The following is a 13838-nucleotide window of genomic DNA, read 5'->3' on the forward strand; positions in this document are numbered from 1 at the left end:
TGCAAATATGCGATATACATAATGTCATAACCCATTAAACTCGTGAAAAAACAGAACGAATTGGCATTCCAAATTCATTGCAGATTTTTATATAATTTTTTACCGAAATTTGTTTACAATCTTAACTGTTTCTTTCATTAGCTACGTATCGTCCTGGCTGGAAACTAGGGTGGACATGATTGAGAGGGGCATCCTCACCACCCTTTTCGAGAAGTACTTTCCCTGCCTGATGCAGCGGCAACGCGACTTCCGGCGCATTACTCCCATCACGGACATGGCCATGATCCAGATGACCTGCCACCTGCTTGAGTGCCTGTTGGACAGCGATGAAGGAAATGACGATGGACGAGGGCGAGGAAGTGCAGCTGGAGGAGCAGCCAATCCGCACAGTCTGCATCACGGGGAGCTCTCCCATGAGGCGATGGTCTTGGCCCTGGAAACGATCTTTGTGTACGCCACCGTTTGGAGTTTTGGTTCGGCTCTAAGTCAGGATGTCATCATCGATTGGCATCGCGAGTTTCACAAGTGGTGGATAGGCGAGTTCAAGGACATCAAGTTGCCCAGCCAGGGCACTGTCTTCGATTACCAACTGAATGTGCAGACACTGAAGTTTCAGCCGTGGTCTGAGTTGGCCGCCCAACAGTCTCTGGAGGGGCAAATTGATTCCGAGACTCCCCTACAGGTAATCAATAGATGGAAATACATATAGCATATATGTTTAATCCCTACTTACCGAATAGAATGTGCTGATTTGCACTGCGGAGACCATTCGACTGGCCTACTTCCTCAAGCTGCTCATCGACCGCAACCTGGCTTGCATGCTGGTGGGCAACTCCGGTTGCGGCAAAGGTGCCATCTTCCGAGAGCTGTTCGGTCAGTATGCCAGCGACCAGGAGCTGCTCGAAGTGGCCGTGTCGGCGGTAACTACAGCTGACAGCCATCAGCAGCAGTCGGGGAATCCGCCAGGAGCCGGAGTTGTGCGCCGCAAGGCTTCCTCCTCAGCGACGCCACTGCTGACCACCGTGCAGGCCACGCACTTCAACTACTACACCAGCTCGGAGATATTCCAGAAGATGCTCGACCGACCGCTGGAGAAGAAGTCGGGACGCTGCTACGCACCAAGTGGACCGAAGCGCAGGCTCATCTACTTTGTCAACGATTTGAACATGCCGGAGGTGGATGCCTACGGCACAGTGCAGCCGCACACGATAATGCGACAGTTCATGGACTACAGGCAGTGGTGAGTGCACTCCAGTGTGCGGGCTGTGGTTAGTGATTCAGAGTCATCTCCCGACCAGGTACGACCGCCAGCGGCTGCAGCTAAAGGACATCCGACACTGTCAGTTCGCAGCCTGCATGAATCCCACAGCCGGCTCCTTTACCATCGATCCCCGTTTGCAGAGGCACTTCTGTGTTTTTTCGGTGGCACCGCCGGCCGAGGACACGCTGCATCACATCTACGGCAGCATCCTGAGCAGCCACTTGGAGAGTCCTGCCCAAGGATTCAGCAAAGAGATACGGTCCATTGGCAGCCTGCTGGTGCGCGTGGGTATTGCCTTGCACCGTCGAGTGGAGTATGCCTTCCTGCCCACCGCCCTCAAGTTCCACTACCTGTTCAATCTGCGGGATCTCACGGGGATCTATCAGGGTTTGATGAATAGCGTGGGTGCTCCGGCATCGGCGGGTGGTGGTGGAGCATCGGGTTTCGGCGGCACCATATGTAGCAGACCCTCTGAACTGATGAGACTCTACGTGCACGAGGCCTTTCGCGTCTACCACGATCGCCTGGTGGATCCCTACGACATCAAGTCGTTCAAATCGTCCATACGGGATATTTTCAAGAAGGATTTCGAGGACTTTGACGAGGACTTTGTGTTTGCCGAACCGCTGATATACAGCCACTTCGCTCAGTCGCTGGTGGACCAGAAGTATATGCCCCTGAAAAGCTGGGACTCCTTGTACCAACTGCTAATTGAGGCCCAATCCAGTTACAACGAGGTGGTGGGCTACATGAACCTCGTTCTCTTCGAGGATGCCATGATTCACGTGTGCCGGTAAGCTAAACACACTTATTTACTCCATTATTCCATTTATTTAATATATGTGTTTTATTATGGCCAGAATCAATCGCATCTTGGAGAGTCCCCGGGGAAATGCCCTTCTAATTGGAGTCGGGGGTTCCGGAAAGCAAACTCTGGCCCGTCTGGCTGCCTTTATATCCTCGCTAAATGTGTCGCAAATCCAAATCAAGCGGGGATTCGGGTTGCTGGATATGCGAGAGGAAATCGGCAGCCTTTACATGAAGGTGGGCCTCAAAAATGTGGCCTCTGTGTTTCTCATTTCGGATGCCCAGATTCCCGACGAGTCCATACTGATGCTGATTAATGATCTCCTGGCGTCCGGTGAAATTCCCGAGCTCTTCAACGACGACCAACTGGACACCATCACAAATGGGATCCGCAACGAGGTGAAACAGAGCGGTACGCTGGACACCAAGGAGAACTGCTGGCGCTATTTTGTGGAGAAGGTAAGGCGACTGCTCAAAGTGGTGCTCTGTTTCTCGCCGGTGGGTCAAACTTTGCGGGTTCGGGCCCGAAAATTCCCGGCCATCATTAGTCGCACGGCCATCGACTGGTTCCACGAGTGGCCCAAAAGCGCGCTGGAGTCCGTTTCCCAGAAGTTTCTCAATGAGATCAGTGGTATTCTGGAGGTAAGTGTACAAAAAGTTTAGAAAAAATCATTTTTAAGTTATTGGTTTAAATGTGCCTGGCATTTATTTGTTCGAGTGCACTGCGAAGTGCGTTCTCTTATTTATGCGTCTGTCGGGCGCAATTTACAACTGCAAACCGTCAGGCCGGACACTTTAAGTCCTGGGACCAGGACGAGTGCCGACTGACCTGATCCATGTGTCCTTTCCGTTTCGCCCACCGAAAATTTGCATGCAGCCCGCTCTGGTGCCGCCCATCGGTTGCTTTATGGCTTACGTCCACGGTACCGTGAATCAGATATCGAGAATTTATCTGCAGAATGAAAAACGCTACAACTACACGACCCCGAAAACTTTTCTGGAATACATTTTCCTCTACCGCAAACTGTTGGTGGACAAAAACGGCGAGTTCGCCGAGCGCATCGCTCGTCTGCAGAGCGGAATGTCCAAGCTGGCGGAGTGCGCCCGTCAGGTGGACACGCTGAAGGTGAGTAAATGATGGAGTGGCCGACCGGCGAATGCGGCATGGTGACCATATGGCATATGGGAATGAAATGTGCATGCGGTGAATACGGTTCGCGGGTGTTCATACACTGGCACATCAAATTTGAATGGGGACTAAATAGTTTTTTAAAAAAATATGTAAAGAATTTCTTTACACACAGAATAAACTAGCGTAATATCATTGGATATGTATTAAATAAACGAAAACATGCAACATGAATCACATTATTTGTAATGACCAACATTGCATATTGATCCCTTAAAGTTCTGAACCCAAAAATCGCATTCAAAGCAAATGAATTGCTCATTTAAGATTCCGTTTTTAAATACAGCTAGACTTATTTTCCACACTGCACACACAGATTCAAATAATACCTCCTGCCAGTATGCCAACGAATAAAAAAAATACAAATAAAAAGTATTACAATCGCGGCAGAGTTAAAAATTGTGTCTGTCTGCTATCAAATATTAATTAAACACGAACGCAGGGTGCCCGCAAAATCGATCATCATTGGGCATCAGCTTTCAATGGTACACGGCCATTCGATCCGCTGGCGAAGCGTTCGCCATTCAATTAGTGCGCTTAATTGAATTGTTGTTGCAGCAAATCTGCTGTCCACTTGTCCAACTCCGGGATGGGGCGGGCCGGGCAACATCAATGGCGGAAACCGGAGAAGCGGAAGGTCGCTGCCATTCTTTGAGTTTTTAACGCCGTTTCCGGTTACGTCGCGTATACGCAGTGGAGGCCCAACGGCATCACGTTTATTTCGCAGCATACTCCTCGCCGCTAAACAACATCCAGTCGACTGTGTCGGCGATGAAGTGGGGGGAAGTGGGGGGAGCAGGCCAAATGTTATTTAAACTAATTGAATTAATTGAATTCGTTTCCCTCGAACAAAAGCCGTTTCATTTTCCCAGTATTCACTCCAGTTTTACATCGCGTCTGCTTTCTAGTGATGGGGTTTACCTGTAGCAATGGCAGTGGAATGGGTAAAAAAGCACATTTTCCGCTTTAAAAGAAATGTTTAAACTATTAAAATTCTTAAAAGTACTAATAGTCATAGGTTTGCTTAAGAACATTCGTTTTAGTTACTACGCGAAAGTCTACTTTCAATATATTATTGCTAATTTCGGATAAATGAAGTCTTAAAGTTGGTATATATCATACAGATTTCGCTCATCACTTCCCCAATTCACTTGTATTTCTGCGGATGTGGCCGCAATTTGTGCGCCAAAGTTGCTCTGCGTAAATATTGAGCCATCGTGCCGGGGCTTTAATTATTTTCGTCAGGCGTAAAAGTTTTCAGCTCACTTTGATTTTGGCTTTCAGTTTCAATTGACGCCATTCAACGGATTTTCTAATTCCACACGCAGCACCAACTGGCCATCCAGGAGGTACAATTGGCGGCCAAAAACGCGGCGGCCGACAAACTGATTGTGATTGTTAGTGCCGAAAGTGAGAAGGTGAAGCGGGAACGGTACACCGCATCCGAGGAGGAGAAGCGAGTACGCATCATCGAGGAGGATGTGTCGATGAAAACCAAGATGTGCGAGGAGGATCTGCGTCAGGCGGAACCTGCCTTGGTGGCCGCCCAAGCAGCACTTAATACCCTGAACAAGAACAATCTCACCGAACTCAAGTCCTTTGGGTCGCCACCCAAGGCGGTGGTGAATGTCTGTGCCGCCGTCATGGTGCTGCTGGCCAGTAATGGTAAGATACCCAGGGATCGCAGCTGGAAGGCATCCAAGCTGATGATGGTGCGCGTGGACCAGTTCCTCAACGATCTGCTCAACTACAACAAGGATAACATACATCCCAATATCATTGAAACTCTGCAAGAGTATCTTAAGGTGGTACTACATATGATTAGTAAGCGTAAACTAAATGGTAACTTATGTGCTCGCCAGGATCCCGAGTTCAATCCCGACAAGGTGGTGCAAAAGTCGGTGGCTGCCGCTGGTCTCTGTGCCTGGGTGATCAATCTACACCGCTATCACCAGGTCTTCCTAATCGTGGGACCCAAGCAGCAGGCTCTACAAGACTCCCATCAGGAGCTGCTGGAGGCCAGGGAGCGGCTGCAGTACCTCAAGGCGAAGATCAACAATCTGGAGGCCAAGCTGGCCGAGATCCAGGCCGAGTTCGAGAACGCGGTCGCCGAGAAGCAGAGGTGCCAACGGGAGGCGGACAAGACCGCCTTCACCATCGACCTGGCCCATCGGCTGGTCAATGGGCTGGCCAACGAGAATGTCCGCTGGAAGGAGTCCGTCCAGAGGTGAGTCCTTGGGCCATGTTGTTGCGGGCGCTTGGTTATAGCACTGCATTTATGCGTAATCAATTATTAAATTTAATTTACATTCTGTGCGCGTTCGCCATGGCTGTAATTGCTTCGCCAGCCACTTGTCGGGGGGTGGAGAGAGGTGGCCTTGCACTGAAAGAAATATATAACTTATCTGAAATGGGTAACTTAAGTTAAGGAACTCATATCAGAGTATTTTATATTATATTTTCATTATGTTGGAAAATCGACTGCTTACCCTAAACCTTTTGTTTATAAACGTTTATTGCTAATATCTCGAGTTAATGTTGCAAAAGCTTTTATAAAGCGTTTGGCAATTTGCTCCCCAGTTATTATTTTTTTTCCCAAAGTGCATGAGAACTCCGCTGAGTGGCGGGCCATCGAGGCAATAAAGGGCCGTAAATTGTATTTATCCGCTCCCGTTTGGCGCAGAGTGTTCCGGGGTCCCCGAACCCGGCTCATTCACTCGATTGCGCACTCGTCGGAAGGCAATGAACCGCCAGGAGTGACGGCAATTTGCAAAAATCATTGGCAGTTAACCGAAATGCATTTAAGCAGCTCCAAGCCGGAGGCACGTACTCCAAATAGGGATATGCAAACTTGTCATACCAAGTGGGTTGCAGGGGCTGGCGCTAATCCCATCTGTTGCAGCTCCTCCTCGTGCTGCTCCGATGAGGATGTGAGCCACGAAAATGTCGAGCCAAGGTGCAAGGCACCTGCCTAACAAGCCAACAATTGCAGTTGACAAGTGTGAAAGTTGCCACAATGGTGGGTGGTTATGGGTAAGAGGACGAATCTCGAAGCGAAGAATGGTGGAAGATGGAAGGCAGCGTGTGAGCAGGAGTCAAAGCCTATTAGGATTTCCAAGGACATGGTTGATGGAAACGTGGGCTTTGTGCATCTCCCCACGGATTACGTATGGGAATCACTGATGCAGCCGGTGAATAGCTGAAAATTTACATGATATATCTAAGCGCCTCGAGGCATGCAACATGTCGTCATGCGTGTCATATGGATAATTTACTTTTATAGCTGAGCTGCGTTTGTAGGCAAAGCCTTGTGTATACCTATGAAAACATAAAATGATTGAAAAATATTCTCTATTTAGGCAAAATTTATTTACTGCTGTTATTTATTAGCAATCAAGTCAAGCATTTTCCGTTTCGAACGTAAATAAAGTCAGCTTGTATACACAAAACCTTTCAAAAGAAACATCATATTCTTCTTTTCATGCGGTAGACTTAGAAAGAGCAAAAATACGAATTTACTTCTCTTTTATTAAATATTGCTCAACTTTTAGCTTCAGCTCAAACACAATTACTGTGCTTTGGTTTTTACATTCTATATCAAATGAATGCAAATGAACTTTTCATGTAGAATATCAAATGAGAAAGATAACAAATGTAACACAAAATATTTCATATCTGCATTCAGTTGCTTTTAGTTCCATTTTTGGTTTTCACTCATTTGCCATTGTGGCTTTCATATTATTATTACTAATTAACTGCAAAAAAATTGAAACACTAATGTAATAATATTTCCAGATAATGCTCGCTATTATATTCCCTAGCTAGTTATAGTATAATGGGAATTCTGTTTGATCTCTGTCAAAATCAAAAATTACCAAATGGAATGGAAAAACATGCAATGCAAAACCAGAAAACGTGCCAGAATTCCTAGAAAAGCTGTCGTCAGGTGCCAACATCGTTTCCCCAAATAAGGTTTATCTTGGCTGATTCAAAGAGCCAAATTATCAGTAACCACCAAACTTGTGCCAAAAACGTTGCGATTTAATGGCACCTGAATGGGGAGACTAATGAAAACGCAACCGTTTCGGGGTCATGAATATACAGAATTCTCATTCAAAGCGAAAGACCAAAAGCAGTGGGGCGCCCAACTATCAATTATATAAACCACCAGGCCACATGCAATAAGCAGTGGGCAAAAACTTAATCAAATTCATATAGATGTCAATGGCAATATAGCTCGTACCACTCCTCGTACATTCGTACATTTGCACACTTGTACATTTGTACATTTGTAGATTCATACAACACGCAGAGCACTCCGACACCTTTGGCTGCCCATTGACGACTGGTTGCATTCATTGAAATTCAATTGAGTGCGCGTGCAAGCCAAAAGAAAATCCGTAAAGGGCGTCCATCGATGCCGATGATGATGATGGTGATGGGGTTTTTGGGTGTTTCGGGTGTTTTGGAGAATTATTGGGGTGGCAAAGTACTGCATTTTTCGCACCTAAACAACTGCAGAGTCCGCACACAAACTGCACAACTGAACTCCTACAAAATGGGCTGCGTCAGCAGCTAAATCGCCGGGGGATCTGGGTCCGAATATAAATGCATATGAAATACGTATTGAATTACGAAAAATGAAAAATTTCCCAACTGTGTAGGGCGGCACTATGTGTGCAGGTGTGTGTGGGTGTGTGCCACATGTGCATGTATGTAGGTGTGAGCATGGGCGATCCTTGGTTATTGAATGCATTGCTGGCAAAGGAGCAACAGCCTCGATTCTGGACTTTGCCAGTGAGAATTGTTCAAATATTTATGAAAATATAATTTGACCCGCTACGGCAAATTGTTTGTACCTTTGCTGGGTGGCGTTGGGCTGCCTTTTCGGACAGGTGTGCGTGTGGGTGTGGATGTGTGTGTGGGGGTGTACAAGGTACAACCAGGGTGTGTGTAAGCTGCTCTGACTTGCATATAAATTTCTGCATATTTGACAATGACATTACACACGCACACACATTTAATAGGATCCTGCAGGATACTCGCATTTGTTTGCCAACTTATTGTTGTTATTGTTAGAGCTGCTGGCATAGTTGGTCGGGCTGCCTTCGAAAAATTCTATCCGTTCTAAATGAGAATGCTCTTATGTCACCTGACAGGTATTTCACCCAAAATTCAACACAATATTTTCAGCATAAAACAATTATGCCACACAAATGGCAGGCAGTGGCGTGCATATAAATTCCCAGCCAGGGTTTTAAATCAACAACGATCTATGCAGATGAGTTAGTTTTGGGAATTTCCAGAACTTTAGGTGTCCCCCCTTTCGCAGAGGTCTCTGATCCTCGTAGCAATTATCAGATTATTCAATTATTCTTTTAAGCATATGAATGTGCATATAAATGAGCATAAATCATTGTCATTTTCATTTTCATTTTCATTTTGAGTTTTTGAGTGCGTCTGGCGGTGAAGAGGGCACCACTAGGGCTTACTAATTGAAAATAGCTTAAGTAAGCACTACAAAAAGTTGTGCTGCAAGGAGTCCACCTTTCACCCTTCCCCCCTCGCCCCTCGCCAAGCAGCTTTGACATAATAAGCTCAAATATTTCAATAAGAGTTGGCATGCAGCAATTTCCGATAATTTATGCAACCACTTCAGCCGGAGCTGGTGCTGCAACTAAAGCTCGCCCATCTCTCCTGTGAGCCCACCCATCATCCAGCTTGGTGGGGAATGTCAGCAACAAAGGCTGGTGCAACAACTCCGGCTACTTCCTCCTCCGACATCATTATTTTTTCAATTTCCCCTCATTTAAATTTAAATGCAGCGGAGATGCCTGCCTCTTCTGCTGGCGGAAGTCGGGTGATGCTGCAACCTTAAGCTTCCTGCTGCTGCTGTAATTTATACGATTTGTTAGCATCAAAAGCAGGGGATTACCACTTACCACTTACCCCCCAACCCTTTATTTTATCCGCAGCCTGCTGGCCAAGATTGGTACCCTGCCCGGAGATATACTGCTAATTTCCTCGTTCCTGTCGTACGTGGGCTGCTTCACGCGCCGCTATCGTGAGGAACTGCAGCACAAGATGTGGCTGCCCAACTTTCGCAAAATCGATGTGAGTTAACACTTTCACTTGCCAAGGTTGCCCGGTGCTGGTGCTAAGCTGAGTCTCTCGTTTCGGGTGAACAGCCCCACATTCCCCACACCGAGGGTGTGGATACCCTGGCCCTCTTCTCAGATGACGCCCAGATAGCCGCCTGGAACAACGAGGGTCTGCCCATGGACCGGATGTCGACGGAGAATGCCACCATACTGCAGTACTCCACCAGGTGGCCGCTGATGATTGATCCCCAACTGTAAGTCTATGCCTAGAACCTATGTTCCGAAAATCTAGATATCATCTTTAGCCAGGGCATTAAGTGGATCAAAAATCGCTTTGGATCCACCCTGGTGGTGTTGCGCCTGCGACAGAAGGGCTTCCTGGAGGCTCTTGAGAAGAGCATCTCGCAGGGGGACACGGTGCTCATCGAGCAGATTGAGGAGTCAATGGATACGGTTCTGGAGCCCCTGCTCAGCCGGGCACTGATCAAAAAAGGACGCTATCTGCGCATTGGCGACAAGGAGATCGAGTTCCATGCCAACTTCCGGCTCATCCTGCACACCAAAATGGCCAATCCGCACTACAAACCGGAAATGCAGGCCCAAACCACCTTGATTAACTTCACGGTCACGCCGGATGGCCTAGAGGAACAGCTTCTGGCCGAGGTGGTCAAGATTGAGAGACCGGATCTGGAGCAGATGAAAACCGAAGTCACTGTGCAGCAGAACAAATTTAAGATATCCCTGAAGGCTCTCGAGGATGAGCTCCTGGCCCGGCTAGCTTCAGCGGGTGAAAATGTCCTGGACGATCACGCACTGGTGATCAATTTGGAGAACACCAAGCGAACTGTGGACGAGATCGAAGCGAAGGTGCGGGAGGCCAGGGTGACGACTCTGCAGATCGATGATACCCGGAATATATACCGATCGGCTGCGAAGAGAGCGGCTATATTGTACTTCGTACTCACCGATCTCAGTCGGATAAATCCCATCTACAAGTTCTCGCTGAAGTCCTTTATGAACGTATTCCGCCAAGCTATTGCCATGGCCTCGGAGTCCAAGAACTACGAGAAGCGCGTTCTCCACCTCGTGGAATCCATTACCTTGCAGACTTATCGCTACACTTTGCGGGGTCTCTTCGAGGCGGACAAGCTGACCTTCACCTCGCACATGACCCTGCGCATCCTTATAGCCGCCGAACAGGTGTCCAAGGACGAAACGGACTTCCTGCTGCGATTCCCGCACGATCCCACTACCTTGTCGCCCTTGGATTTCGTGGGTCGCAGTGCCTGGGGCGGCATCAAGTCCCTGACCTTGATCGAACACTTCTACGGCATTGACAAGGACATGGAGAACTACACGAAGCGCTGGCGGAAATTCATGGCCAGCGATACTCCCGAGCGGGAGCAGTTTCCTGGCGAATGGAAGCACCGCACTCCGCTCCAGAAGTTGTGCATCATCCGGTCACTCCGGCCGGATCGCATGACCTACGCCATGCGCCAGTTCGTGGAGCAGACGATGGGACGGGCGTATGCCGAGATCCAAACGCCGCCCTTTGGAGCCATCTTTCAGGAGCTGAATGCGGCCACGCCGGCGTTCTTTATCCTATCACCCGGTGTGGACCCCATTAGGGATGTGGAGCGTTATGGCCAGCGACAGGGCTTCCATACGGAATCCGATACGCTGGTCAACATCTCACTGGGCCAGGGCCAGGAGCTGCTGGCCGAGCAGGCCATATTGGGAGCTCTGGAGTCGGGTCAGCAGTGGGTCATCCTGCAAAATATCCACCTGGTGGTCAACTGGCTGCCCACGCTGGAGAAGCTCATCGAGCGCATTGTGCTGCAGAGCGAGTCGCGGGGTGAGTCCAGTTTCCGTCTCTTCATCAGCGCAGAACCGGCTCCGGACCCTCAGTACCACGTGATTCCACAGGGCATCCTGGAATCCTCTTTGAAGGCAGGTTTTTTCCGTATCCTATTCAACTGCACAACTCAAAGTTTACTCTTTAGGTGGTAAATGAACCGCCATCGGGTATGGCAGCCAATCTGCACAAGGCGTGGGACAACTTCTCGCAGGACGCCTTGGAAACGTGCACCCAGGAGGCGGAGTTCAAGTCGATCCTGTTCGCCCTCTGCTACTTTCATGCGGTGGCCGGTGAAAGGCGCAAGTTTGGACCCCAGGGCTGGAACAAGGTGTACCCCTTCAACATTGGTGACCTGACCATCTCGTCCAATGTACTGCACAACTATCTGGAGGGTAGCAATCGGATTCCGTGGGAGGATCTGCGCTATCTCTTCGGGGAAATCATGTACGGTGGCCACATCACGGATGACTGGGACCGCCGGCTGTGCCAGACCTATCTGGAGGAGCTCCTGCAGCAGGATCTCATTGACGGTGACTTCGAGCTGTGCCCCGGCTTTCCAGCACCGCCGAATCTCGACTTCGAGGGCTATCACTCGTACATTACGGAAATGCTGCCGGAGGAGAGTCCGCTGCTCTATGGTCTGCATCCGAATGCGGAGATTGGCTTCCTGACCACCGCATCCGAGCAGCTGCTGCGCACCATTTTCGAGCTGCAGCCGCGGGAATCCGAACTGAGCTCCCATTGCGGAGCACCGCGCGAGGAGCTGGTCAAGATCATGATCGACGACTTCCTGGACAAGCTGCAGGATGAGTTCAATCTGCAGGCTCTGCTCAATCGCGTGGAACGCAAGACGCCATTCGTGGTGGTGGCTCTCCAGGAATGCGAAAGGATGAACGCGCTGATCCGCGAAATCAAACGATCCCTGCGTGAACTGATGCTGGGACTGAGGGGTGAACTCACCATTACCCAGGAGATGGAGCGACTGGATCATGCTATTTTCTATGATCATGTGCCGGCTGCCTGGGCCCGACTGGCCTATCCCAGCATGCTGGGCCTGCAGTCCTGGTTTGCGGATCTGCTGCATCGCATCAAGGAGCTGGCCGGCTGGCTCAATGACTTCAAGTTGCCCTGCGCCATCTGGCTGGGCGGACTCTTCAATCCGCAGAGCTTCCTCACCGCCATCATGCAGGAGAGTGCTCGGAAACACGACCTGCCGCTGGACAGGATGCTCATAAGCTGCGATGTCACCAAGAAGCAAAAGGACGACGTCACGTAGGTGGATTTTTCTATCTCAGTTTTTTAAGCCAAACTAAAATTTAGTTTTAAGATGATTGGTATTGAAAAGCTTAAATCCTTACCCCTTAAAAGTGCAATCTTATTTAAAGATGCATTTACACGATTTTAAAATGCATCTCTGCTTGCCCTTCTGCACATCCTTCGGATAGCCTGCCGCCCATGGAGGGCGCCTTTGTCCACGACCTGTACATGGATGGCGCCAGCTGGGACTGCCAGCTGAACTCCATTGTGGCCCTGCGCCCCAAAGAGATGCTCTGCGCCATGCCCGTCATCTACATCAAGTCCATTGTGCAGGAGAAGCAGGAGCTGCAGCGCGTCTACGAGTGTCCTTTGTACAAGACCAGGTGGGTGACATTCCCCAAGATGCACGACACCCGTCCGCCCACTCCTTTGTCCTGCCGCTTCCTAATTGACTGACGTCTCTCTGGTGCTTTTAGGTCGCGGGGCAGTACTTACGTGTGGACCTTTAACCTCAAGACCCGCGAACGCCCCTCTCGTTGGATCCTAGGGGGCGTGGCGCTGCTGTTGCAGCCATAAGAGATGAACAATGCAAAACTCATATCTTTAAATACGAATAACACATGGAAATCTATTGTATTCCCACCGCATATATGTCTACGTCATTCCACAAACTACTCAACGCTCGAGAGGCGAGAAAGCCCGCAAATTTCACGATATACCCCCATGTATGACTAATCAATTAGTAGATATTTATAACCAGCAGCACATCGTTGGACGCGCAACTCACGTGCTCCTGGCGAAATGGTGACGAAATGGAAAAATATCGCTTATCTAATGTTTCCAACAACATATGCTGAACTGGTTTCTAGTTGCCATGTGGAATACATCGACTATTCACAAAGGTGAACTTGTTCGAATCGTGGGCGTAAATGTTTCTTCACAAAATAGCACTTCTAACTGGTTACAGTCAGTTTTATTTTAATTATATTTATTCTTAAAATATTATATCGAAATTATTAAACTATCCCAATAAATAGCAACACAACCGAATGTGAAAATGGGCTCATATTGAATAGTGGCTACAGAAACTTGTCGTCTCATTGTGACGTATCATTTAAAGGTCATTTGCAAATATACATTGGTTGAGTCTTTGTAGATAGCCTCTTATTTCTTTCATTTTAAAATATGTAGACTACGTCTAGCCGAAATTTAGTATGGAATATTCCCTTTCGAGTTCAGTGACGTACTTGTACTTGTATAAATAAATTTATTTTTAATGAGACTTTTTAAATATGGCTCGTGACAAACTGAAATTATTCCAGCATTGGATGAGGTATCAGCTGGAATTTTTAGCAATTATAAATG

At 48.4% G+C, this 13838-nt stretch overlaps 1 protein-coding gene across 1 annotated transcript in view; it reads left to right on the plus strand.

The window, feature by feature from the left end:
• Positions 1–13049, plus strand: part of LOC122619541 (dynein axonemal heavy chain 17) — a 33645-nt gene extending 20596 nt beyond the window's left edge. The window contains exons 21-33 of the mRNA XM_043796530.1: positions 142–682; positions 741–1240; positions 1299–2054; positions 2122–2710; positions 2946–3194; positions 4586–5062; positions 5120–5484; positions 9233–9371; positions 9446–9612; positions 9664–11308; positions 11362–12488; positions 12662–12856; positions 12950–13049. Coding sequence (XP_043652465.1) covers positions 142–682; positions 741–1240; positions 1299–2054; positions 2122–2710; positions 2946–3194; positions 4586–5062; positions 5120–5484; positions 9233–9371; positions 9446–9612; positions 9664–11308; positions 11362–12488; positions 12662–12856; positions 12950–13049 — 6850 coding nt within the window. The remainder of the gene's footprint in view (positions 1–141; positions 683–740; positions 1241–1298; positions 2055–2121; positions 2711–2945; positions 3195–4585; positions 5063–5119; positions 5485–9232; positions 9372–9445; positions 9613–9663; positions 11309–11361; positions 12489–12661; positions 12857–12949) is intronic.
• The last annotated feature ends 789 nt before the right edge of the window (positions 13050–13838 follow it).

This window comes from Drosophila teissieri, chromosome 3R, assembly GCF_016746235.2.
Source record: "Drosophila teissieri strain GT53w chromosome 3R, Prin_Dtei_1.1, whole genome shotgun sequence".
Taxonomy (NCBI): Eukaryota; Metazoa; Arthropoda; class Insecta; order Diptera; family Drosophilidae; genus Drosophila; species Drosophila teissieri.